The sequence below is a fragment of the Plecotus auritus genome (assembly GCF_963455305.1).
Source record: "Plecotus auritus genome assembly, chromosome: 9".
In the NCBI taxonomy this organism is placed as follows: domain Eukaryota; kingdom Metazoa; phylum Chordata; class Mammalia; order Chiroptera; family Vespertilionidae; genus Plecotus; species Plecotus auritus.
In genome coordinates this window covers 24,755,655-24,782,283 of record NC_137783.1, presented here as the reverse complement: position 1 = coordinate 24,782,283, position 26,629 = coordinate 24,755,655, and the positions used below count along the sequence as shown (strand labels likewise).

The 26,629-nt window shown below is 41.4% G+C and overlaps 1 protein-coding gene across 2 annotated transcripts in view; it reads left to right on the top strand.

Moving 5' to 3' along the window:
- LGI1 (leucine rich glioma inactivated 1) overlaps positions 1-9,213 on the top strand; it is a gene marked incomplete at its 5' end in the record, with an annotated part of 40,870 nt that extends 31,657 nt beyond the window's left edge. For both annotated transcript variants that reach the window (XM_080687607.1, XM_080687606.1), the window contains 4 exons: positions 215-286; positions 2,799-2,968; positions 3,245-3,409; positions 5,996-9,213. In XM_080687607.1, coding sequence (XP_080543733.1) covers positions 215-286; positions 2,799-2,968; positions 3,245-3,409; positions 5,996-6,831 — 1,243 coding nt within the window. In that variant the 3' untranslated portion in view covers positions 6,832-9,213. The remainder of the gene's footprint in view (positions 1-214; positions 287-2,798; positions 2,969-3,244; positions 3,410-5,995) is intronic.
- Positions 9,214-26,629: the final 17,416 nt, after the last annotated feature.

Sequence of the window (26,629 nt, the reverse complement as noted above, 5' to 3'; positions counted from 1 at the left end):
TAAACATGATACATGAAGTACCATTGAGTGAGTGTTGAAGCAAGGAGGCAAGGACTGAAAATACAACCATAGGAACCTGACTAGTATCTTAGCAGAAGAAGTGATTTAGTATAGTCTGGGAAGAACACAAAGGACTCATAACAAAGCTTTACCATAAAATACATTTATTTAGTTTATGACTACAGTTTACTTCACTCTTTTTCTTTCCCCCCAGGAGCCTTGCAAACAACAATCTCCAGACGCTCCCAAAAGATATTTTCAAAGGCCTGGATTCTTTAACAAATGTGTAAGAGGATCTGAGTGATTAATCAATTAACTTGTAATAGTTAACAAAGAAGCCTGGTATTGATGATTACAATTTTTAATTGGCTTTAAAATTAAATTAGAATATAAATTGACTTGAATTTTAAATTTACTTGGACTAATGTTTTTCTTCAATAGTATTTACCACTGGACATTCTGAAAATATAGTGCCCAGACATTCCTTTGACCGAGTGTGTGTCTGTGTGGGAGGGAGTGATGATAAGGAAGTTTGAAGGAGTGGGACCAGGAGGCCCAGATAGAAATCTCAAGATGCCTTTTTTTCCCCCAAGAGGTCCAGGAAATGGGGCTACAAAGGAAAAACATAAAGGAGTCTGGGAAACAGAGTAAAGATGAAAGGTTACACCCATGGGTTGGTCAGTCAACACAGAAATGGAGCAGGAAATGGGGGAAGGGAGGAAAGTTTGCCTTTTCTCTCATTAGACTGAACAACAACTCTAGGCTTAATCCCCAGGAATTTGGCTTAAGCCCCAGGAAGGGAATGAACTTAATTATTTTTGACCCCTTTTCAAACAAAAGAGCTTTCAAACTTTGACTTTTAAGCCTCAGAGTGAAAGATCTTTGTAAGGAATTTGTATATTTTGCTGTAAGCAAAGCAAGTAATATATGCCTAAAGCTCTCAAAAGCAATTTAGCTTCATTAAGTGCCTTCCAGAATATTTGAAAAGTATTTAAATTCCGTAAGGTAGAATTCAGGAACAAATGAAAGGACATATGATAACAAAAGATTTCTTATTATTCAGGTACTTTGCTATAGAGTCTATTTTATGATAAAATAGACTATTCAGAACAACTTTTCTCCAATAACAAAAAATCTGAGTCAAGTGTTTTCTCCTAAGCCTAGTATTTAAGTTCAAATCAGTAAACTACTGAAAAACTTTCTTTGTTCCTTGTAGTATTCCCCCAGCCCCTCCTTCATGCCTATTAGCCCAATTCCTGGTTTATTTCCAAGAGAGTGCAGGGATCAGGACATTTCCAAGAAAGTCTCTAACAGACCACAGTTATCTGCTCTGGTTAACAATAGCCTAGAAAAGTTGACACTTATTATTCTGGGTCAGAATATTCTTGGGAGATTAGGTCAGTACTGGAAATGTTTTAGAAGTTAGATGACACCTCATGGCTGACTTGGGGATACAGCTTATTTGGAGACCCTTTGTCTTATCTTTATGTCAGCCTGTACCTCACACTAACAAAAAATAAAAGAAAGCCACTTGAAATTGTCTCAGTCTGTCCAGGGAATCCCATAATGGGTTTGGCTTCTTGGGCCTACTTTGATATGCCCAAAATCAAGAATTATCTAAGAAGTACAGGATTATGCCAACTTGACTTTTAGTGAATTTCTTGGTTTTCTTGACTATGTCTCCTGAAAAAAATCTTAAAGCTTCAACATTTAAAAATTTTTTATGTGCTGTGTGAAGAGTAGGCAATAGTTACTGTACAAATTCTGTGTGATGAAGAAGGGTTTTAGGAAGGAGATGGACTTTATGAACAACAGCAGTGCAAACAAATAGAGGTTGGTAAGTTGGAATCATATGTGGAAATTTAAACTATCTAGATATGTGGTTTATTATGAACATGAGCTATTGCATGTCTGCGTTAACTCTGCTGTGTCAAAGTCATTTCCTATTAAAATTGAATTTGTAGACCATGAAATAAGGTCAGGATTAATTATGTCTGTGAGGAAGAAGAAAAGCAAATAACTCACTCCATTTAATTAAATATGATACAATAATCACTACATACTTTCCTCTAGACCTGCGCTGTCCAGTATGGTAGCCACACATGCGGTCACTGAGCACTTGAAGTGTGTTCCTAGTGTGACTGAGAAACTAAATTGTAAATTTTACTTAATTTTTTTAAATTTAAATTTAAAAATTGATTCTCGGTTCAATTATTGGAAAACTTTTAAGTCTCTTTGCAACAACTTGGGTGCGTGAATCTATTTTTTTAACTGGAAATTTTATTAAATCTTAAGAACACATCAGGTATTTCTGATGAAAATTTAGCATCCAAATTGAGATATGAGTATAAAATACACATTAAACTTCAAAGACTTAATATAAAAAAGAATGTAAAATATTTTATTAATAATTTTATAATAACTACATATCAAAATAATATTTTGTATGTGTTGGGCTAAATAAAATATAGTATTAAAATTAATTTCACCTGTCTCTTTTTACTTTTTTAATGTGCCTATAGAAAATTTTAAGTTACACATGTCATTCACATTATATTTCTATAGACAGCACAGCTCTAGACCCAGCTACCTTTGAATCTAAGAGGGAGTGAGTTAGGAGGTTCTTTTGACTGGGGTGGCCTGTAAGGATACACTGTGGTAACTCTGAGCTCAGAGTGAATTAGTCAGGTTCAAGGTGGATTCTGAGGCATTCTGGCACATGCTAATGGCTGAAATAGAAGTCATACTGTGAAGGTAGGACCCACATAGAGCAAAAGCAGCTGAAGTTTGTCTTTCAGGGACCTCAGAGGGAATTCATTTAATTGTGACTGTAAACTGAAGTGGCTGGTGGAATGGCTAGGCCACACCAATGCAACTGTCGAAGACATCTACTGCGAAAGCCCTCCAGAATACAAGAAGCGCAAAATCAATAGTCTCTCCTCCAAGGATTTCGATTGTATCATTACAGGTAATGTATTCCAAGTCTCTCCACCTCATAAAATTAAAAGAAGGGCTACACTTTTTGCATGTGCAGGAACTGATATTTTTATATCTCAAAAACCAACTAAGCAATTTAATTTTTAAAATATTATGAACCCTTAAAACGTCATGCATTTAAAAGCAAAGTAAAATTGTCATTTTACTACTTTTCTAAAATAAATGCATTTGTTATGGACATCTGAGATCTAGCCAAGGAGCTAGACTTTAGCACACAGTTACTCATTGTCACTTCCTATTTTTGCAGAATTTGCAAAGTCTCAAGAGCTGCCTTATCAATCATTGTCCATAGACACTTTTTCTTATATGAACGATGAGTATGTAGTCATTGCTCAGCCTTTTAATGGAAAATGCATTTTCCTTGAGTGGGACCATGTAGAAAAGACCTTCCGGAATTATGACAACATTACAGGTATGAGAAGCCTAATCACATTTTGAGTGGAAAGTTAAGCTGCTTGGACCAAGGGCAACAGGAAAAGATGAGCGATATTGGGCAGGCTTTGAGACATTTGAATCCCAACTCTGCCATTTACTGAGTGATCTGAAATTGTTCCCTAAACTTTAATTTCCTCACTTGTAAATCTGAAATAATAATACCTAACTCATAGGGTTGTCAAAGATAATTCAAGCATATATTCAAGAAACTGACCAGAGTAACTAGCTTAGTAAATATGCAACAAAAGGTGGATAATTTTTCCTGGAAGAGAAAATATTAGACTAGGAATCATGAGTTCTAATCCAGGTTCTGCCACAAATTGGGGAAGCCACTCACTCTCACTGGGCCCTCTTTTTCTTAACTTTAAAATAAGAAGGTTATTTTAGATCAATGAGTCTCAAACTTTGTTGCACAAACATTACTTCTGTAAAATATTAATGTGTGCCTGTGACAAAAAAGGGTTTTGTGGTCAAATACTTCTATGAACCTATCTCCCTCTTGGAGACTCAGAATAATACACATTAGAGGCTCTGAGAAGTCCTAACAGTGAAAAAACAAGCCTCTTTCCAGAATTTTTTGCATTTAATTTGACCATCGAAACCATTTTTTTTTTTTTTTTTTGCCATGCAAACGTTTACTCAGGTCATCTCTTAGGTTCCTTTCTCATTTCAACAACTTGAAAATTTTTAAGTCATAAATTAGAACATGGGATACCCTGTGAAATATTTACATCAGCTTTAGTTTCTAATACCTTTAAATCTGCTCCTAAAAGCTCCTAGACAAAACGGAGAGGGTCATAATTAGATTTTGTTGGTGGTCATCAGCCCCATTGCTCAAAGGATCGATACAGGTCTGAGCTTGCTTGAGACAGAGGTACCCAGATGAAGGAATCCCCTCCTAACTGATACCCTTCTAGAATCCTCCTTCTTTCTCAAGGAGAAAGGCTATGCTTCCCTTTCTCCCTAAGCCTTCCTTGTTTTCCAGTGGATTACGTTAGGTATTTGTGTAATCTAAACCAGTTCTTTTTACCTGTGTACAGTCCATCAATTGCTTTGTTGTTGTTAATCCTCACCCAAGGACATTTTTTCCACTGATTTTTAGAGAGAGTGGAAGGGAAGGGGAAAGACAGAGGGAGAAAAACATCGATGTGAGAGAGACACATAAGTTGGTTGCCTCCCACACATGCCCTGATGAGAGCGGGGATAGAGCCTGCATGGGAGGTTCATGGGAATCTAACCCCAGACTCTTTAGTCCATGGGCTGAGCCAAACTGGCTAGGGCTTGAGTGAATCTTTAGATGAGCACTTGAGAGAGAAATGAATCATGTATTTGTAACTTCAAAATGCATCATCTAGTATAAAATGACAAACAGATGTCATGTACATGGTCAACATCCCGTCCCTCACCCCCAGACAGACATTGCTAATCTACTGTGGTGCTCTTTCTTGCAGAGTGCAGCAGTGGCCACAGAATCCTTCTCAACACAGTTCTCCAGGCAGTCGCTCTTATCATCATCAGTCAGTCATTATGGGTACATAGTTAAAATCTAGCGACCAGCCCTGATCTAGTTTCAACCCTCTTTGTACAAAAGAGAAAACTAAATCCCACAGAAGTTAAGTAACTTTTCCAAGGTCATACAATCAGTTGAGTCCTGAAAAGGGTCACAAATAGAGTAATTTTGTCTCTGGATGGAGTCAATTAGTAGAAAGAGTTGATGCAGAACTTATTGCCTCAGAGCCCCCTAGGCTGCAGGCAGAAAAGACCAGGGGCCTAGATTTGCCCCGCTTCTCTTTGGATTACCTAGAATCAAGCTCCCTTGAGGAGTTCAGACTATATTAATAAATATTAAACTCTTACCAAAAATATACTGAGCTAGGCCACTGAGAGACCTCGTGTTGTTCTCTAATATTTCCCAAAGTAACATTCATGAGCATCATCTATGTATTCCTCCCTCTTCCTTCTCTTCTCACCTGCCATCAGTGACCTGAAGATGCAGAAAAATGCCAAGTGGCATCACTTTCCTTTCTCAGGGGAAAGGTTATTCAAGAAGTAGTTTGCACTTAGAAGAAACCAATTACAGACAGAGCTATGGGCTTCCCAAACCACCATGCAAACCTCCTAGAACCTTGTTGGATCTAAGCCCAAGATGGAAACCCTGGAACACCTAGCTGCCCACCCCATAGCGATGCTGGTAGGCCTGGGTTTGAATCCCAACCCTGCCTACTCCTAGCAGCATTGAACCTCTCTGAGCTTCAGCCTGCTCATCAACAAAAGGGAGGATAATAATATTCATTATTTAACCTTTTGGAAAATTTTAATGAGATGATTTGGCAAAGCACATAGTAGGTGCTCAATAAACGGCTGCTTTCACTACAATTACAAAGATTAACTCATGATGTATTAGGGAGAGCAATGCTTTCTTTCTGCAAGAAATGAGAGAAGGAAACTCAGGCTATAGCCATGTATCCTAAATATCTAGTACAGGTTGGATGTAACATGACAATGTCTGCATGCTCCAAAAGAGGATGACCATCCAGCTAATCTCTCACTTGTCTTTTCCCAGGCACGTCCACTGTAGTATGCAAGCCTATAGTCATTGAAACTCAGCTCTATGTTATTGTGGCCCAGCTGTTTGGCGGCTCTCACATCTATAAGCGAGACGGTTTTGCGAATAAATTCATAAAAATCCAGGATATTGAAATTCTCAAAATCCGAAAACCCAATGATATTGAAACATTCAAGATTGAAAACAACTGGTACTTTGTTGTTGCTGACAGTTCAAAAGCTGGTTTTACTACCATTTACAAATGGAATGGAAATGGATTCTACTCCCATCAATCCTTACATGCGTGGTACAGGGACACTGATGTGGAATACCTAGAAATAGCCAGAACACCTCAGGCACTCAGAACGCCTCACTTAATCCTGTCCAGTAGTTCCCAGCGTCCTGTAATTTATCAGTGGAACAAAGCAACACAATTATTCATTAACCAAACTGACATCCCTAACATGGAGGATGTATATGCTGTAAAGCACTTCTCAGTGAAAGGTGACGTGTACATTTGCTTGACAAGATTCATTGGTGATTCCAAAGTAATGAAATGGGGAGGCTCCTCATTTCAGGATATTCAGAGGATGCCATCACGAGGATCTATGGTGTTCCAGCCTCTTCAGATAAATAACTATCAATATGCAATTCTTGGAAGTGATTATTCTTTTACTCAAGTGTATAACTGGGATGCAGAGAAAGCCAAATTTGTGAAATTTCAGGAATTAAATGTTCAGGCACCAAGATCATTCACATATGTGTCCATTAATAAACGCAATTTTCTTTTTGCTTCCAGTTTTAAGGGAAATACACAGATTTACAAACATGTCATAGTTGACTTAAGCGCATGACACACAAATTCTGTGGCTGCCGTCAGAAACTTTCTACAGTACATGGTCCGGATGAACTCAATGCATGATGACTCTTCTTATCCCACTTGCAGATGAATGCCTTTCAAACATTGAGACTGCTAGAACCAAGCACTACCAGTATCCCCATCTTTAACTGTCCAGTCCAGTGGTGTGGGAAGTTACCTTTTATAAGAGAAAACTGAATTGTGTAACTGTTCTTTGCAGTGAAGATGTGTAAATAAGCATTTAATGGTATCTGTTACTCCAAAAAGAAATATTAATATGTACTTTTCCATTTATTTATTCATGTGTTCAGAAACAACTGCCAAATAAAATGTTTACATTTTCTTTCATATCCCAAGGTAATTACTTAAGGGAGTTTAGTTTTTTTTCTTGGTGATGGTGTATTTAGGAAATAGTTTTATACCATAAGGTTATATTTGAATCAAGAGTTTACGTATGTTGTGACTAATGAGTGAAGGTCAAACACTGATATTGATTACCCATAATTTATGAACAGGTTCATCAGTTGATTTTGAACATTCAAAGGTGTTTCCAAAAGTCATGGCTTTTGGGAACACTTTGAGGTAAAGTGGTGACAAATTAAAAGAAGGGTAGAGAAATTTGCTTATTACAAGAAGACCAATTTGAAATAAAAACTGTAAGACCCATCCTTTCCTATCCAATAGCTACAGCAATCATTCAAACAACTTACAGGATAAGTTATAGCCAAGATTTGGGATTTTCAAAAACCCGCTTTAGGGACTTTCTAACTGTCTGACTCTAGAATCATCTGACAGCTGATTGAGATTGTAACCTTAAAGCGCTGGCCTCAAATATACCTGGAATGAAGGCCTCTTGATCTGACCAAGGACTTCTAGAGACCAAGTTTGATGTTATTGACATGCTGCAGAGTGCCCAGGAGGATCATATTTGATTTTCTAAAACCTGCTCCTGGATCACAAGGGTCGGTAGCAAATAGTAAAATGCCTGTGCACTCCGTGGGCTCTCAGAGGTGCACATGTGTCCTACTTTTATAATAATAAACTTTATGAGGCCCTTTGATCTCATCAGTCAGTATGTATTGAGTACCTAATAAGAATAAGGTATCATTCCTGTGGTGGTGTGGGGAGAACTGAGGAAGAGAAAGGCACCGTCCTTGCCCTCTGAGTCCTTAGAAGGCTCATTGGGGGATTAGGACAGAACAGAGCAAGCAGTAAGTGCCAGGTATCATCTGAACATCCAATTGTAGGTTTCAGGAGAGCATCAGAGATGTCTTCCTGAAAGAAGTGGTCCTTGTTTGAACTTAAGGGAAGATAAGAGTTTAAATGGGGATCACAATAGAGAAAGTATTCCTGGCACTTGGTTCTGCATGCTGCCTTTATGTAAAGGAACAGAGTTTCCTCTAGCCCATTGTTCCCCAGAGTCTTTGACCAAATGATTGTGGGAAGGTGTGGGTAAGAGGACAGCAACCCCTCTGCCAGCACTTATCTGGCTAACTTGAGGCATCAAAGGTACACACATCGTTATAGAGTCTCCCAGAAGCAATACCTTAGGGAGTTATGCACAGAAACCTGACTCCTTTATAACATGGCGAAGATATTAACTCTGACATCAGGGTTATGGGGGAGGAGAAGAAGGCTTACCCACTCCTGATTCTGCACAGAGGGTGAACTGGCCTTTAAATGCATTCCTTTCCTCAGTTCCTATTTTCTGTAAGCAGCCTATATGCTGTTGGAGAACACCTGCTTTGTAGAGACAGGGATCAAGTCCAGCCTTGCCATGGACTGGCTTTGTCCACAGACAAGTTACTTAACCTCTCCGAGCCTCAGTTTCTTCATCCGTAAAGGGACAATAATGCCTACTCCAAGGACATGGAAGAATTAAGGAGCACATGGCAGATTGAACTTTTCAAATATGGTCTAACTATATCTCCCATCCCACATGTGCTATGAGAACCTTGCCCTCATCCCATCAAGAAGTGGTTCCTAATTCCTCTGTTCTTAAATCTGGATGGGCAACCAATAGAATGTGGAGGAAATTATGCAGTTTGACTTTGAAGGTTGGGTTACAAAATGATGCTTTTGCCTTGCAAACCTGAACTGCCATGGCAAAAGTCCTAGCAGCTTGAAGCCACCATTCTGTGAGGAAGCCCAGGGTTTGGTCGGCAACCTCAGCTGAGGTCTCAGCATCAACCACCAGTCATCTGAGTGATGGCTCCAGGGGATTCCGGCTCCCAGCTGTCAAGTCACCAGCCATCAAATCTTCCCAACTGAAGCCCTGGATTTTACGGAGCAGAGACAAGCCATCCCCACAATCACCTACCCAAATTCCTGACCCATAGAATCTATACACATAATAAAATGGTTGTTTTAAACAGCTAAGTTTTGGGGTGCTTTGTCACACTGTAGCAGTACTGGGAATAGCATTTGAAGTGCTTAATCCACAACTGGCACGGATTAGCACTCACCAAGTGCTAATGGTTCCACACCCACAGTATAAGTTTGGGTCACACTCTTCCTTTACTGTCTTAATGTAATTCACTGTCATTTTATTTTTAAATGCTCTCTTCTGTTTTCAATATGTTACCATGTTCTTACTCTGTGCCAGGCACTGTGCTGAGCTGAGGGATGCAGACATTAAAGACTTGCTCTGCTTGTTTTCATAGGAGCACTGACTATTCAACTTGGCAAACCAACTCTCTAATTTACCTTAAATCTGAGACCCAGAGATGTGAAGCAAGTGGGGTGAAGTAGGCTACAATCCGGGTCTCCTGACATGTGGTCCAATCCTTGGTCCATAACATGGCACTACCTTTCAAAACCGCCCCCTTCATTTCAAACCTGGGATGTGGATGGGGAGAGGTGAGGAAGCTGACAGAGAAAATAAGTGTTAAAAAGACTGAGGAGAAGGACAGATGGTAGGGTCCACTTTTGCAGGAATTGACCAGTCTTTCCTATGAGCTGCCCTCTCTTTCTGTGTCCCTCATCTACCCTACACTGTACCACTCTCCAGCCACAGATGATTGGGCCTGGAGTGAACTCCTGGTCCAGGTGTTCAACCCAGAAGCTGGGCTGGGCTGGGCTCAGCCTGAGCCAGTGTAGTTATCCCTCCTGGATAGTTGACATTGGGGCAGCAGAAGCTATGTCTGTAGCCATAGGCACCAGATTTGAAGGTGATGATCTTATATCAGGTTCCCTTGAAGCAGCGGGATTTACTGAGTGAGTGCTTTCTCTACACCTGAAAGATAGTGAGAGGGGCACAGGGCAGGGAAAGATGCTATGTGAAGATGCCATTTCAAAAGTCTGGCTTCAGTGCGACCCCATGGGGAACTCTAGAGCATGAATTGTACCGCAGAGCATATCCTGCCTCGAGGCAAGGAGGATGGACTTTTATAGCCTCTCATCTGATAGTTAATGTCCAAAAAGTGTGGGGCATAATCTCTCAGGAATCTCCAGCAGAGAAGGTTGGCTATGGGCAATGCTCCACAGAAGGGTACAGCTGTGAGCTGTTAAGTAGCACCCACGTCTGCTGCAGGATGGGTGCATCAGCCTAGTAAAGGGCATGTGGGTGGGATACCAATAGCATAAGCCACAGTGACACTGAAGACACCATTTTGGAGCAGCCATGATGGTCCATGTACCAGAGGAGCAGAGAAGGTTGGTCTCAAAAGTGAGAAGGGAATGAAGTAGAAGCTCAGAAAGAAGCAGGAGTGAGAAAATACGTAGTCTGAGGGATGGAGGGAGGGAAAGGGGTAAGAAAAGGGAGAAGGAGAGAGGGAAAATGGGAGTATAAAAAGGAAGTGGGAGAGAGAGTAGAGGAAGATTGGGAAGTCTGGTGTCCCACGTTGGGTCACCTGAGAAGTTAATGCACAAACCTTTATTAGGTAGTACCATTGAGAGCAACATCTGGAAGGGAGGGGAAAGAAGCATTTGGCAGAGAAGCTGAGCTGTGATGCAGGTCCCATCAAGGTAACCCTGTAGGGAGCTCTAGAGCTGAGACGTCTCTTCCCAGTTGTCCCAAGTTGGAGCAAGGGTACCAGAGCTTTATACCTTCGTGTTGATTACTCATTAGATGTGGCCATCCTTGGGAGAAAGTATGGCTTTAGATGGGGCTGTTTTCTTAGCCAACGCAATCCCCAAAGATGGCGGACAGCAGAGGCTCATCTTACAGCCACAACTGGAAAACAAACCCTTTATTCTTTTTTTTTTAAATATATTTTATTGATTTTTATAGAGAGGAAGGGAGAGGGATAGAGAGTCAGAAACATTGATGAGAGAGAAACATCGATCAGCTGCCTCCCGCACACCTCCCACTGGGGATGTGCCTGCAACCCAAGTACATGCCCCTGACCGGAATCGAACCTGGGACCTTTCAGTCCGCAGGCCGATGCTCTATCCACTGAGCCAAACCGGTTAGGGCAAACCCTTTATTATTGAATGAGGATGGGTGGTGCAACACAGCCTCCATTGCAGAAGAAAGAGACAGAAAGAAGGGTGAGTGAGAGAAAAGGGAGGAGCAACAGCCTGGATTCCATTTCCTGCTTCACCCCTCATTAGTACCAGTGGCACCCCCTGCCCTTGAATTCCTTTAGGTACTTCTGTAGTCTTCTAATAACAACCACGCCCACCCACACACATACACATACACACTTTATTTTATTTTATGTTAGTTTGAGTGGATTTCTGTACTTGCCACAAAGTTAGCTTCAACTAAGTCAGAATGTTTAGGCACAATGGACTATAATATAGATGTGTATAGATATGATGGTAAGTACTAGATATTTCAATCTCTGCTATTCAGACTGTAAACTTCTATTAATCTATCCTCAAGTTCATCAATTCTTTCCTCTGTTATCTCCAACCTCAACTTTCTTGAACAAGTAATATTATTTCAATTAGATCAGTGCTTCTCCACGTTATGTTTTTTCCCAATGTTTAAAAAAGGTTTGGACCATAGAGATTTAAAAATCTCCAGTGCATTTTAGACCAATGTAATCTGTTTGTATTGTGAACCAATATTTTTGGAAGTTAGAATAAAAGTGAATTACTAGAAAAATGATCACTTGCTTGGTTATTGTGGTCATGTCAAACGGCCTATAAAAGTTTCTAAGTGTTTCCTCTCCAGTTCTGTGCTTATCTCATCCCACACTGATTCTAAACTTTTCCTAGACTGGCACTGGTCCTAGGACCACATCTATAGGTACACTAGACTAGTCAATTAGAGCTCAACGCATTCATCTCAGCTCTTACAGTTATACATTGGTCTTAAAGTGGGATATACATGCATTTTAATATGGTTGCTATCAAGGGCATGGGGCATCCAGGGATACCACAAGCCCAGAAGACCTACAAGGCCTTAGAAAGTCCTGAAAGTGGAATTTAAAATCTAGCCCAGCTTCTCCTCCCACCCTCCACTTCACCCACACCCCAGTTACCCATGCAACTTGACAAGCCCTATTTATCTAAGTGCTGCTCCCGCCACCTACAATCCTCTTTCCCCACCCTTCTATTAAAAAAAATGTTTTTATTAATTTTAGAGAGAGAGAGAAAGGAAGATAGAAAGAGATAGAAACATCAATGAGAGAGAAACATCAACATCGACCGGTTGCCTCCTGCACGCCCCCTCCCCTCACTGGGGATCGAGCCCACAACCCATGCATGTGCCCTGACTGGAAATAGAACCAGTGGCCTCCTGGTGCATGGGTCGATGCTCAACCACTGAGCAACACCAGCCAGGCTACTTTTTAAAATCTTGGTCCTTCTCCTCCAATCAGTTAGATAGGATTTCTCCTTCCTCCGGTTTTCTCAGCCCACTGCTTTTACCATGAGCAAGGCTCATAATTCATTTTGCCTTGCATAATGGTTAGTTGTTGTTATAGCCATCTCTCCATCAGGTTACACATCCCTGAGATCAGGACTGTGTCTTAGGCATATGGCATTCTTTCTTCTATCTCACCTCACCCTCCATCCCTTAGAACAGTCCTACTTTGTAGAAAGTCCACAAAGTTGGTGGAAATGAAATAGCTTTAAGCACCTTCAGCCTTCCTGTTTGCATATCTGAGAAGCGGACACACCCCCTACTGTGAATTCCCAGCCCTACAAAGAATCTTGGCTACAGATTACCCCAAAAGAATAGGCCTGCCCATGCCCACCTGCTTCCCAAGGGTAATCGATTGAGCTGGAAGATGAAAGAGACAATATTTCCTGAGTAAATCCTTATTGAAACAGATTGTAGGTCTACCTAAAACTTGGTCCACAGAACTAAAGAATGGGAACTGATTTAATTAATCTATGGAGACCCAAAGAGCAAGAAGCTTCATACTAACACTTTCGGAAAGTCTATGCCCTTTGAAATTTTTATCCCTAGAGAGGGATCCACATCCTTGGTCTACACCACTCAGAGAACCCCAGAGGGAGCATCTTGCCTGGCTGAAGCTTTTAACAATTGTTCCCAGCAAAACTGTGTCCCAGAAATCAGTCCTCTGGACAGTGCCTGATCCCAGGACAGCTGTCCTCTGTACTTCAGGCTCTTGATCCTATCTACCCTCACATACTTAAAAATTCTAAAACAAACAAAACAAATTTAATATGGAAATATTCTTTAATATTTTCATTTAATTATAACAATAAATGGCATTTATTAAGCACTTACTCTGAGCCAGGCACTATACTAAGTGCTTTATCTATAGTATCATTCCATCCTCTGTAATTTTATAATAATAGTATTATTTGACAAATGAGAAAGCTGAATCTTAGAAAAGCTAAATAACTTGTGTATAGTCATATAGTTAGTTAAGAAGTAGAGTCAAGATTCATTCAGATAGCCAAAACCGGTTTGGCTCAGTGGATAGAGCGTCGGCCTGCGGACTGAAGGGTCCCGGGTTCGATTCCGGTCAAGGGCATGTACCTTGGTTGCGGGCACATCCCCAGTGGGAGGTGTGCAGGAGGCAGCTGATCGATGTTTCTCTCTCATCGATGTTTCTAGCTCTCTATCCCTCTCTCTTCCTCTCTGTAAAATATCAATAAAATATATTAAAAAAAAAAAAAAGATTCATTCAGATAGTGTCCAGCAGTGGCACCATACTATGAAGTGCTTAAAGACAAAATATATATTAGTAATTCAGAACTCTGTGAACTGCCAGATGGATACCCCCTCAGGAGTCTGGAGTGCCCCCAGTATCCTAAGGCTATCGATTGGTATATTTACACCTATGGACACAATGAGCTCAATTTCATTCAAGACGCTTATTGAACACCTATGACATGCAAAGCATTATGGTAGGTGATACAAAGAAAGCAAAAATGAGCAAGAAGTTGTCCCTACCCTTAAAGGATTTACACACTACTAGGGCTTATTTCTAAATTTCTTATTTGCAGCATCCAAAAAAATAAAAGAGGCAAAGTAAGTTCTATAGGATCTAAAGGAGAAGTGAAACATGATCCATGTTTTCCTGCTCTTTGCCTGTAGGTCTATCCAGTTGATGCCTACAATATTTCTGTCTTTGGGACAGTGGGCATAGTGATCAATAGCTTGTGTTTTAAACTCAGGCAGACCTGGATTTGCATCTCAATGTGTCCACCTACTAGTTCTATGACCTTGGGCAAGTTAATAAATTTCAGCTGTAAAATGTGAATAATGATCATCATAGAGTAGGATAATAGATTTAATATAAGCCTTCCAACTATCCCAGGAGGAGGTTACTATTAATACCTACATTTTACTGATGAAGTTAGTAACTTGCTGACGTACACACAGCCAAGCCTGACCTGGGAGCCTGTACCTCACCACGCTGTTCTGCTATCTTGGGGAATATTGTGAAAGTGGTGTATTGCTGTGTAGGAGCTGTAATCATTGTCAGGTTAGGCAGAGGACTCCTGTGTACCATCACATCCTTCTCTGTGAGGGCTGAGGTTGTCTGAAGACTTCTAGAAGAGGTGAGATAAAAATCCAGGTGATCCTGCCATCAGAGGCAGCTGAGCCCTCTAAGAGAGGGGCAGACAGATAGCCCGAGTGAAGTGAGCAGATCACCCAGCAGCATCCCTGGCTCCAACATGGAAGACAGCAGGAGTCAGGCATTCCTACTGAGGAACTTGGGCCCCTAGGAAATTACCTATGCTTTCATAAAACTTCCTCTTATTAAAATGTGGTCAGCCGAAACCGGTTTAGCTCAGTGGATAGAGCGTCGGCCTGTGGACTGAAGGGTCCCGGGTTCGATTCCGGTCAAGGGCATGTACCTTGGTTGCGGGCACATCCCCAGTGGGAGGTGTGCAGGAGGCAACTGATCGATGTTTCTCTCTCATCGATGTTTCTAGCTCTCTATCCCTCTCCCTTCCTCTCTGTAAAATATCAATAAAATATATTAAAATAAATAAATAAAAAATAAAATGTGGTCCATGTTTGTATCAATAGAGGGAACATGTGTGAAAAATGTTTCAAGTTCTGTCTGGCTTTTGGGTCTAAAAAGGCAATTATCCCTGAATGATAAAATGAAGCAATTTCAGCAAAGTCATATTAAATGAGGAGACATTTGGGTGTAAGTTGCTGAAATCCAACTAAGCTAGTTTAAACATGAATATTAGCCAAGCTTCAGAAATACTTGGACCAGGTACTCAGGTGATACTTTCTGAATCTGTCTTTCTCTTTGCTCTCTTTTCCTCTACATTGACTTTTTTGTAAGTCAGTCTCTCCGTTCACAGTGGAGAGAAACCCACCAGCAGCTCCAACTTTACATCTTGCCAGTTTAGAAACACAGTGCCTCTTTCCCAGTAGTCCTAGCAAAAGTTCAGGGCTGGTGCTCATGGCCCAGTGCCTGTCCCTGAGGCAACTGCTTTGGCAAAGGATAGAAGGCTCTGATTGGCCAAGCTTGGGTCATGTGCCCTCCCTGGAACCCCTGGATGAGAACCAAGGTGGAATGAGAGTGAGGTAAGGGTGATTCCCTAAAGTAAAATTGGAGTGCTATTTAAAAGGAGAAAAGACTGCTGGACAGGAAAAATAGCAGTCATCAACAGAAGTGTGGTCTCTATTGAGAATCTCTACTTAGCAAGTCAGTTACCAAGGAAGAGGCCACACCCTCAGACGTGTCACTAAAAGGTTTTGAAAAACCCTTCCAGCTCTTATTTTGCAAAACTTGACAAAATATAATCTCCCATCTTTGTCTATTATTCATGATGATTTACTCTTACAATTTCTAAATACTGTACATTTTTTAATAGTGTTCTCTCAAATATTCTGTTTTAAAATACTTAAATTGATATCCTTTGTTTCAAAATTATGTTCTGCCAAGTGAAGTCTAGCTGTGAATTCGGAGTGAGTGTCCCTGTGCCTGGGAGACAAGGCCAAGAGTTCCTAGATCACTTCCTGTTCCCCTGGATGTGCTGCCCTTTCCGATCAATCTCCATCTGGCCAGGGCACCTCTCTCCTTGCTCTTACCACCCTGAGCTTGGCTTTGCAGATTAAAATCTTAGAAGCGCCTTAGTGGCCCAGGACTTTTCCTGACTTAGCTTTCCAGCAGGTATCTAGCCATTAGCTGCAAATCATCATAAGCCAATCTCAGCAAAGTAGCACATGAAACACTGACTTCTGTTAATAATGGTTCCCTAATCTGGGTGTTCCCCCAGAATCAATTAGAAAGCAAACCACAGATTCTGGAGACCCCATCTGACACCTACTAAAATTGAATCTTCAAAGAATGGGACCTGGGCCCGGACATTGTGGCTCAATGGTTGAGTGTCGACCCATGAACCAGGAGGTCACCATTTGATTTCCAGTCAGGGCACATGCCTGGGTTTCAGGCTCAGTCCCCAGTAAGAGGTGTGCAGGAGGCAGCCCATCAATGATTTTCTCTCATTTCTATCCCTCTCACCCTCTCCCTTCCTCTGAAATCAATAAAAACATATTTAAAAAGAAGAAGAAGAAGAAGAAGAATGGGACCTGGGAAATTTTGTTTTTAAACATCTCTTAGGATTCTGGTATTGATAGCCCATCACCAGTCCACTGACAGGGATTTAGGGGCCCCTGCTCTAAATAACCACAGTGGACAGACCAGCAGAATGTCAAGAGCACCAACCTATGGTAACAAAAGTTGGTCAAAAGCTCTGAAATACGCAAGCTTTAAGTATTACCCTGGACAAGACATTTGAGGTGGGTATTTTTGGCCTCAGTTTTCTCTGTAAGATATTGGAACTGGGTCAGGTCATCCTAAAGGTCCTTTCAGCTCTGAAAATTCTGTAACTCTCTGTTATAAAAGGAACGAAACATTAGCTTGGGAGTTTGGAGATCTTGTGCCAATAAACCACTTTTATAGTTGTGTGACCTTGAAAAGGCACTTTCAGTGCCTGGGCCACACTTTCCTTTTTTTAAAAATGAGTTGGTTGCAGTACATGAGTTCTTTGTTTTTATAATTCTAAAGTAGCTCTATGATAACAATTAAGCCTAGATATCCTTCAGAATAATCTGCTGAGATGTTAAATATGAACAAGCCGAGGATGATCACAATTCCCTGTTGACTTGGATTTGCTGTGTTGAGGAACTGCCAGCAGCATTTGGTATGTTGGTGTTTAATGGATATGACATTTCACTATACCAACTGGGAATGGAATATTTTTAGCACAGAATCCACCAAGGTTCAGTAAAGAGGGCTTATTCACTGAATGGAGTGTGAACAGCAGAGATACTATTTTAAAAGACCAACTATAAAAACCCCTTCACCTCCACTATCACAAAATAGTCATATGTGCACTTATTTTCATCACAAAGCTTGAAGAACTTAACTCCTTTCTACATCTTCTAAAAGACAGTATTCCATCTATTTTAATAACTCTGCTGGCTCACACACATCGCCTGTCTTCACATGGCCTGCATACTTATGTTTAACTAGAGGACCAGTACACGAAATTCGTGCATGGGGGGGTGGGGATCCCTCAGCCCAGCCTGCACCTTCTCCAATCCAGGACCCCTCGGTGGATGTCCAACTGCTGGTTTAGACCCGATCCCGAGGATCAGGCCTAAACCGGCAGTCGGACATCCTGCTCACAATCCTGGATCACTGGCTCCTAATCACTCACCTGCCTGCCTGCCTGGTCGCCCCTAACTGCCCCTGCCACGGCCTGATCACCCCTCACTGCCCCCCACTGCTGGCCAGGTTGCCCCCAACTGCCCCTCCCTGCAGGCCTGGTCGCTTCTAACTGCCCCCCCGCCAGCCTGGTTGCCCCAACTGCGCCCCTCACCAGCCTAGTTGCCCCTCACTGCCCCCCTTGCCAGCCTAATTGCCCCCAACTCCCCCCCTGCTGGCCTGGTCACCCCCAACTGCACCCCCTGCTGACCTGGTTGCCCTCCCAGCCCCCCCTCTGGCCTGGTCACCCCACACAGCCTGGTGTTCAGTCATTTGGTCATCCCTCAATAACCCCCCTGCCGGCCTGGTCGCCCCACACAGCCTGCTTGTTCAGTCGTTTGGTCATTCCTCACTAACCCCCCTGCCGGCCTGGTTGTAGGCAGTCATCTTGTGAGGGCACGATGGTCAATTTGCATATTACCTATTTATTATATAGGATGAGCCAAAGACACTGTTAGTGACTGAAGGCAATAGTAATAGCTACAATTTATTGAGCACTTACTATGTGCAGGACATGTGCTGAATATTTTACATGTATTTAGTCATTCAACCCTTGCAATGAGGCTATTATTGCCACTATATTCTAGAGAAGGAACTGAAGTTCAGAGAGGTTCAGAAGTCTACCCGTGGCATGTTGCTAATCGATAGCAGAGCCTTAATTCAAACCCATGTCTATCTGAAATCAGTGTCCTAGAAACTGACCACTGTATTTACATTGATTGTATTAGTCAAGATAGGCTGGGTTATTTGGTAACCCTTTGGTAATGCTCCAAAATGAATGGTTTAAAATAACAAAGACATTTCTTATGCTATTGAAAGCACTGTTTCAAAGTATCACCATCTTTATACACTGATGTACGCATTGATGGACTAGCCACTATATGGGACATTACTAAGTAACTACATCAGGGGAAAAGAGAGCCATGGCAAAGCCTATACTGCAGTGGTTCTCAACCTTTCTAATGCCCCGACCCTTTAATACAGTTCCTCATGTTGTGGTGACCCCCAACCATAAAATTATTTTTGTTGCTACTTCATAACTGTAATTTTGCTACTGTTAATGAATCGTACTGTAAATATCTGTGTTTTCCGATGGTCTTAGGCGACCCTGCTAGCGGTTCTCAACCTATGGGGTGACCCACAGGTTGAGAACTGCCGCTGTAGAGCCTAAGATATTTACAGTACGATTCATTAACAGTAGCAAAATTACAGTTATGAAGTAGCAAAAAAAATAATTTTATGGTTGGGGGTCACCACAACATGAGGAACTGTATTAAAGGGTCGCGGCATTAGAAAGGTTGAGAACCACTGCTATACTGGATGCTACTATTTTTAATGGAATTCCTTTACTTGATTTCAAAATATATTTTCATATAATGCTTGGATAACTTTTGATCTATTTTTTAAAATATGTTTTTATTGATTTGAGCGAGAAAAGGAGAGAGAGAGAGAGAAACATTGAGAGAGATCCATCGATCAGCTGCCTCTTGGACAGCCCCTTCTGGAGATTAAGTCCACAACCCCGGGCATGTGCCCTGACCAGGAATAGAATCAATGACCTCTCAGTGCATGGGACGACACTCAACCAACTGAGCCACAATGGTCAGGGCTGGATAACTTTTTAAAGGGACTTTTTCCCCAAATAGAGATTAAAAGGGATTAAGCTCCCTCTTCCCCTCACCCTAGTCATCTTGAAGATGCCACTGTTGTTTTGATAAGGATTTTGCTGTCTCATCCTCCTAATCTGAGGCCAATAAGCCCTGTAGTCATCAATGATATGGGCCAGATGTTCATGTTCATAATATTTACACTGGTGTGAGGGCAAAGTGCAGACCACTTTTAAACACACTCATTTGCTAAAAGGCTCTTCCATGGCAAAGAAGAAAGGCGACGTGGTAGGTGTATCCTCCCAAAAGTGCATCTCAGACACTGCACTGCCAGCCTGCATCGGCAGAGGGGCCAGCCCCAGACTCTGAGGAGGTCTATATTATAAAATAAAATTTGGCATATATTATGGTCCCTAATGACCCAGCATGTTGGGGTATATAAACCTAGTCTCTTTTATCTCCAGGATATCTGATTTCACCTCCATCAGCATCTTTCCAAATCTCTCCTTCACTTTCAGTTTAAAGGGTCAATCTAATGCTGATATTTGAGATTTCTGCAATGCTCAGCTACCACATCAAGGATGCAGTAGCTGATAAATCATAACAATAATTATTATTATGCTATAGCTAGTGGCTTTGTGTTTAGAGGCCTCCTAATAGGAGTATCACAATATGTGGGGACAAGGTCAAGCGATATCATCGTTTGACAACAAATCAAATGAGAGTCAGGGCATAATTGATGAACTCAGACATTTTCTGGCCATATTTCAGAGCCCTTCCCAGAAATAACCCATTATCCATTGTGATGGGTGCCAGAATCATTCACCTGAGCATGTTAGATAAACTCTACCTGGAAGCTGCATCATGGTCTCATGCCCCAGTCCTTAATAATAAGAGGGTTTGGTATCTGCTAAAGACTGCTGAGGAAGGGGAGTTAGGGGATAGGAACTGCAGCCTTTTGGGGAGGGGGACATGACCCAATGGCTAACAGGCAGAACAAGCACACTGTGGCCAGCAGAGGGCAGCAGAACCATGCTGCCACTGCAGGTGGCCCCAGTGACCCACAATGTGGCATCTGCTATGGACATCTGTGATCAGGAGATATGGATCCCAGAGGCTGGTCCCCAGAAAAGGTACAGCTAAAACGGAAAAGGGTGTTTGGGGAAAGAGATGTCCTTCCTGAGAATGGCCAGCAAGGCTGTTCTGGACGTTCCAATAACAGAGGCCAGGGGCTACCAAGGTTCAAGAACTGTAATGATGATTAAAGTCCTGCTAAATAAGCTTTGCCTATGTCCTACTTCTGCCAGATGAGGAAGGCAGCCAGGGCCAGAGGAAGCATGTGAAACTGAAGGAATTATTTAGTACTAGCATCTTGCTTTGGTATTCCAAATAGACTTTCTCTGTTCTTCCCTGAAATCAGTCCACTGGCCTGCCTCCTGAGACTGGATTAATCCTTCAAAGCCAGGTCATCCGAAGAGGGACAGTCAGAATAGCAAGTGGAATCATGCAAAGCTGAACACTAGAACACAGACTCTCGATGACTCAACCAAGATATAAACAATTAATTAAGTCCAGCCTGGAACAACTGCCCACCCTTCCCTGCATGCCCCAGCAGATTTACCACTGGGTCGCCTGTGTCACTAATGCCTACCACCTCCACAACAAAGAGGGGGCAATACAAACACTTCGCTCTCATCTTCCCACTAGATGTCCTGCCTCTCACCCCCTTCTCTGGAATATCAGTGTTCTCATTCAGGTGATGGTGAGCAATGCAAGGTTGGTACATACAAAGAGAGGGTCTGCTTCATATCACATTAATTGCTTCCCTTTCTCCTTTGGTTAAACCAGAGATGACTGTAGTTGAATTGTACTGCCCTTGAAAACAGCAAGACTCACTGAGCTATGTGTGTAGGGTCAAGTACAGAGTACCACTCAGAGTTATTGCTGGTTGAAATGACTATCCTAATGGGTCTGGGCAAATGCTCAGATACTCAAGGTTATCTAACTTTGTTATAAAAAATACTAAGTTTAACAAGGCAAAATTGCTGCTGTCAGGGAATTCTTAGCCCTTCCCCTGGCCCTAAAAGCTAAAGAAGGTTCTGCTGTCCCCTACTCAATTTCTCCCTTTCCCACTGTCCTCCCAGCAGAGTCCTGTTTGGGGAACTCTCATGAAGCAGAATTGGGAGGAAGGTACACAAAGAAACTCTCAAACTAGGTTGATGAAAGCTGTCCAAATCTGCATTTTTTAAGAGAGGCCCAGAAGCAGCTGTGTAAGGGAAGTGGGTGGGCAAGGACTCGAGGACTCTAAGAAAGTGTTTCTGTGGGTTACAGTCCATAACATTAAAAAAAAACAACAACTTTGCTTGATTGTGTTCATTTGATGCAAGTCTTCTTTGATAATGGAGCCCATGAATCTAGAATTATAAAGGAGACTAACATAATTCTGCCTCTTCCTTTGAATAGGCATTTGCATAATTTGAGTAGGTTATACTGTAGCTCAGGAGGATCATGAAAAATTACCTAATTCACAGAATCAAGCAAACCAAAAGCCAATTATTTATCAAAATTCTATTGTTTATGATCTTTGCTTCCATATTATTATACCTAAAGCTTTCTGCAATAATTTTTGCTGCTTTAAAAATGTTGGATTCATTTCCACTCCATCTCTCTTGGAAACTTCCTTCTTCTGGGCGCCTTTGGCTTTAACATATCATTACCTGGCTCCAGCCTGCTGAGGGGAGAAGAGTTTGCCACCCCAAAATATGCCTCTTTGGGATATTGATTCTTTTTATTTTAATTTAAATTCTTTATTGTGGAAAGTATTACACACAGTCTCCTTTCCCCATTGACCTCTCCCTGGCTACTCCCACCCCCCAGCACATGCCTTCATTTATTCTTTTAAGCTGGTTATTTTTAGGAGAAAAATATAAAAGAAAAAACTTTTGATCTCCCCCACAACTGTCTAAAATGAATGTAGATAGAGGACGTGCTCCAGGAAGGGAGATATCACAGGTAACTATAGTTTAATATGCACTCACGTGTGATAGACGGGGCGAACCTAGCAAGGCCCTTTGGTCTAAGTCCTCTGTGTGTCCCCTGGTTACAGATGGTCAGGCCAACATCTATTTACCAAACAACTGCTTTTCTGTCTCCATGTAAATTGCCTTTGAAGTCCCAAACCACATCCCTCCTTCTCCTTAGCTCCAGAAGGCATATAAGCCCAATGCGCTTTCAGGTCATATTCTTATGGCACCCCACTCCCACCCCAGCATGTACATCTTTAATACATTTTGATCATTTTCTCTTGTGAATCTGTCTCTGTTAATTGGATCACTAGCCCTGTTGTAAGAACTCAGAGATGTGAGAGGAGAATTATTTTTGCACCCCGCCCTGTTCCTTTGAAACCTCTCACTGCAGCAGGGACTCATCAGGCTGATGTTTTCTAAGTTGATGTCTCCCCCATGTGACATAACCATATTCTTGGTTCAGTTCCTTTTTTCTGTCCCAAAGGGACCCTTTTCAATCCCAGAATTGGAGGCATTTAAAGAAGAAAACAGTTGCTCAGTGTTATTAAAGCTGCAAGGCCAAAGGATGCTTCATTAACTGTTGAATGTGCATTTAGATTGACACCAGAGCAAGAGGTGTGGGGTCAGGAATGGCCTGCCTAAAGAACAAAAAGAAGAGGTAACTGGAGAAAGTCTCCTGGCTACAGATAAAAAGAGTTTTGATATCTGAGATGCTGGGATGTACTCTTCTCCTCTCTCTCTCTGATTTTTTTTCCTTCTTCATTGAAGGAAGATAAGGGCAGGATAAGGGCAGAGAAGAGTAGGAATTCACTGGGTAAATTACCTCAGAAGCAGGCTACAGAATAGGGCACCACAGAAAAAGGTCCCCATGTAACCATGGTGACAAGCTGAGAAAGGAAGGGGTGGGAGAGAGGGAGCAAAAAGCCTCCTGGAGAGAGGGCAGGAGGGAATGCAGGGAGGGGAGGGAACACCCAGATCAAGGGAGTGAGTGACAGAAACTGTAAGTCTTCTAAGCCAAATTCAGGTTTTTAAGGGAAGAAAATTGATTTATGACTGTAATTAACTAGGAAGGCAGGAAGCATGTTGTTGCATATTCTTTCTACATTTGAAAGGGTGTTAAATGCTTCTTTAGAGTTCAGCTATTTTAACATAGCAAGATTACAAGCGAGCAGTAGAAAGTTGTGGTTTAGTTAGGGGTGGGTTGGGGAGGGTTGGAAGAGGAAGGAAGACCGACTCTGAGCAACCTAGAAGCCCAGAGAGTCCTTCTTCTGAGCGAGCACAGCACCCAGCTGCCTCCTGGTGGCAGCTGTCTAACAGGAGAGTAGAGAGCTGGAACGGCAAAACCAGAGCCATAGAGGCAGGGTGACCAGACTTAGCAAATAAAAATACAGGACCCCCAGTTAATTTTGAATGTCAAAATTAATATTTTAGCATGTTTGTTCCCTGGTAACCGTAATAAGGTGACATCCACTGATTAACTATCTTCTTGTTCTTCTCATCCCCTATATATTAAAAACAGAAAAGAGAAAAGGAAAAGGTAGAAGGGAGGGAGGATTTGAACCCCAAATGGTTGGTTTCTAATTACCTATCCACATTCCATCCTTCTTGCTCCCCTCTCTCCTCACTATTGTAGGACATTCCCTAACTATTCCCTACAATATGTCTTCAAAAAAATCAAGTCAGAACAAAACCTCATACAATCAATCCAAACCTCTCTGGTTCCTTCAACCTCAGACAGACTTTTCCTGGGAACTGATTGTGTATTATGTCACCCCCTCCAGCCTCACCCGTGAATTGACCCCACCTCTAAGCTCCTTGCTGGCACTTTTTAGGGCTCTTACCTATGATTAATGCACAATTCGTAAAGCATTCACTAATTAAGTGACAGATGTCCATAAATCCTGTCACAGTAACATTTCAAAGAAGCATTTCATAAAATGAATCAATGTCTGTGGTTCAGTTCTTGGTGGGTGCTAATGGTGTTTGTTCTTTGATGGCCCCCAACTCCTGACTCCAGCCACAATCTAACACTGTAGAAAAGACGAGAAACAAGACAAGAAATTGGTTCACCGAGCTTCTTAAAACTTTGATCAGATCATGACATTCTGTTTAAAATCTACCTTTGCTCTCCTGTTACATTTAAAATAAAACTCAAAATGCTCACGAGCTCTGTGAATTCTCCTCCACCCGCAAAGCTCACTCCATTCCTCACTCGCTGAAATTCAGCCTCTGGGAACCCCTCTCTGTTCTTTTCTTTTTTAAGCACACTTGTATAATACGACAACAACAAAAATGGTGAAGGACAGTTTCCTCTCTTGCATTTTAATAAGCACTTTTATATTACACATTTTTAAAATTATTATTTTTAGTAGCTGCACAATATTACATTGAGCAGTTATGTTTATGAAATATTTCCCTGCTGTTGGTAAATATTTCCAATATATGCAAATTTTTATAACCAAAAATAATTACCTTGCGCATAAAGCTACTTTCCCTTCCTTAAGTAAGACTTCCAGATGCAGAGTTACTGGATCAAAGGGTATTTTCTTCGAATTCATAAACATATTGCCATTCTCACTTTTTAAAAGGCATGAAAGCCTCTGGATAAAGGTCTCAAAGTACATACACTCATGATCTTCTTTCCTGTACTCCAAATCCATAACAATGAGACATGATATTAAAAGACATGTTTATATGCTTCTTTCAAAATATAAGAAGAAAATCTCAGCAGCTCAAACTGAGAGTAAAATTTAAACAATGAACAGAGTATAAAAGGTAGGAATGGAGCCAGGCAAGCAGGGCTGGAGTTAACTGCCTTCTGTAACAGGAACCTGAGCGGGGATTCCTACCCAAGAACAGTGGGTGATGTACCTTCATCCATGCATGTAGAACTGTGGCAGAAATACACTACTTGCTCAGGGCCAGCGTCCACAGCAGAGTCCCCTTCTGGTCTGTACCAGGTGAAGTGTCATCCCAGAAATGGAGAGCGCTGAGGTGAGCTGCAAACATATGGCCTGGGTTGAGTCTGGTGAACCCATGAGACCAAGGCTAAGGCAGCTAAGAAACTGCTTCACAGATGAGAGAAGTATGCAAGGAAATTCCCACACAATATGAGCTTTCCAGGAAGACCTTAACACCACACTTAATACAATAAAAATAGTCACAAAGGAGAGGTTTTTATCCTGAGGTGACAGAAATACGAGAAGATAAAACCAACTTAAAATAAAGTTCTGTCTAAAATCTTCAAGGAAATAAAAGAAGATAACATCATTAAATCAGAAAAGATATCATGAAACTAAAATAGATAAATAATAAAAAGAACATTAGAAAATTATCACCTCCCAACGTAAAAATGAAACCATCCTTTAAAGGAACTGTACTTCACTACACTGACAGAAGAGGGTGATCTTGAACTAGGAATGTAAATAACTCTAACTCCGTGAAATAAAAAGAACCATCACAAAGCCACAGGAAGCTACACTCAGAGAGGGAAAAAATGAGAATCAAAGCATCTTAGCTGTAGAAAGTTCTTACCAAAAAACAACCACAAAACACAAAATTCCAAATGGGATTAATATCTTAAAACAAGCGTTTGGAATATGAAAAAAAACCTTAAATTGGAAATTCAAAATTCAAGAACAGAAATGGACAAAGCAATAGAGAGATAGATGATAGATAAATTTATCAACCAATGATAGAACTCAGGAAAGAAAAAACAAAATCGTCTTAGGAATTAAGGCTCAGTTATAAATACCCAATGGAGAATAGATTTCAATGAAATTTAAACAACAACAAAAAACCACCAAACTCATAGAAAAATAGGTAAAATTTGTGGTTAGGTGAGGGTGGGGGAGGTGGTAATTGGAGGAAGGTGGTCAAAAGGTACAAACTTCCAGTTATAAGTAAGAACTAGGGATGTAATGTACAATATGATGACTATAGCTAACACTGCTGTGAGATACATAAGGAAGTTGTTAATAGAGTAGATCCTAATAGTTCTCATAAGAAAATTTTTTCCTTTTTATTGTATCTACCCTATATAATAAAGAGGG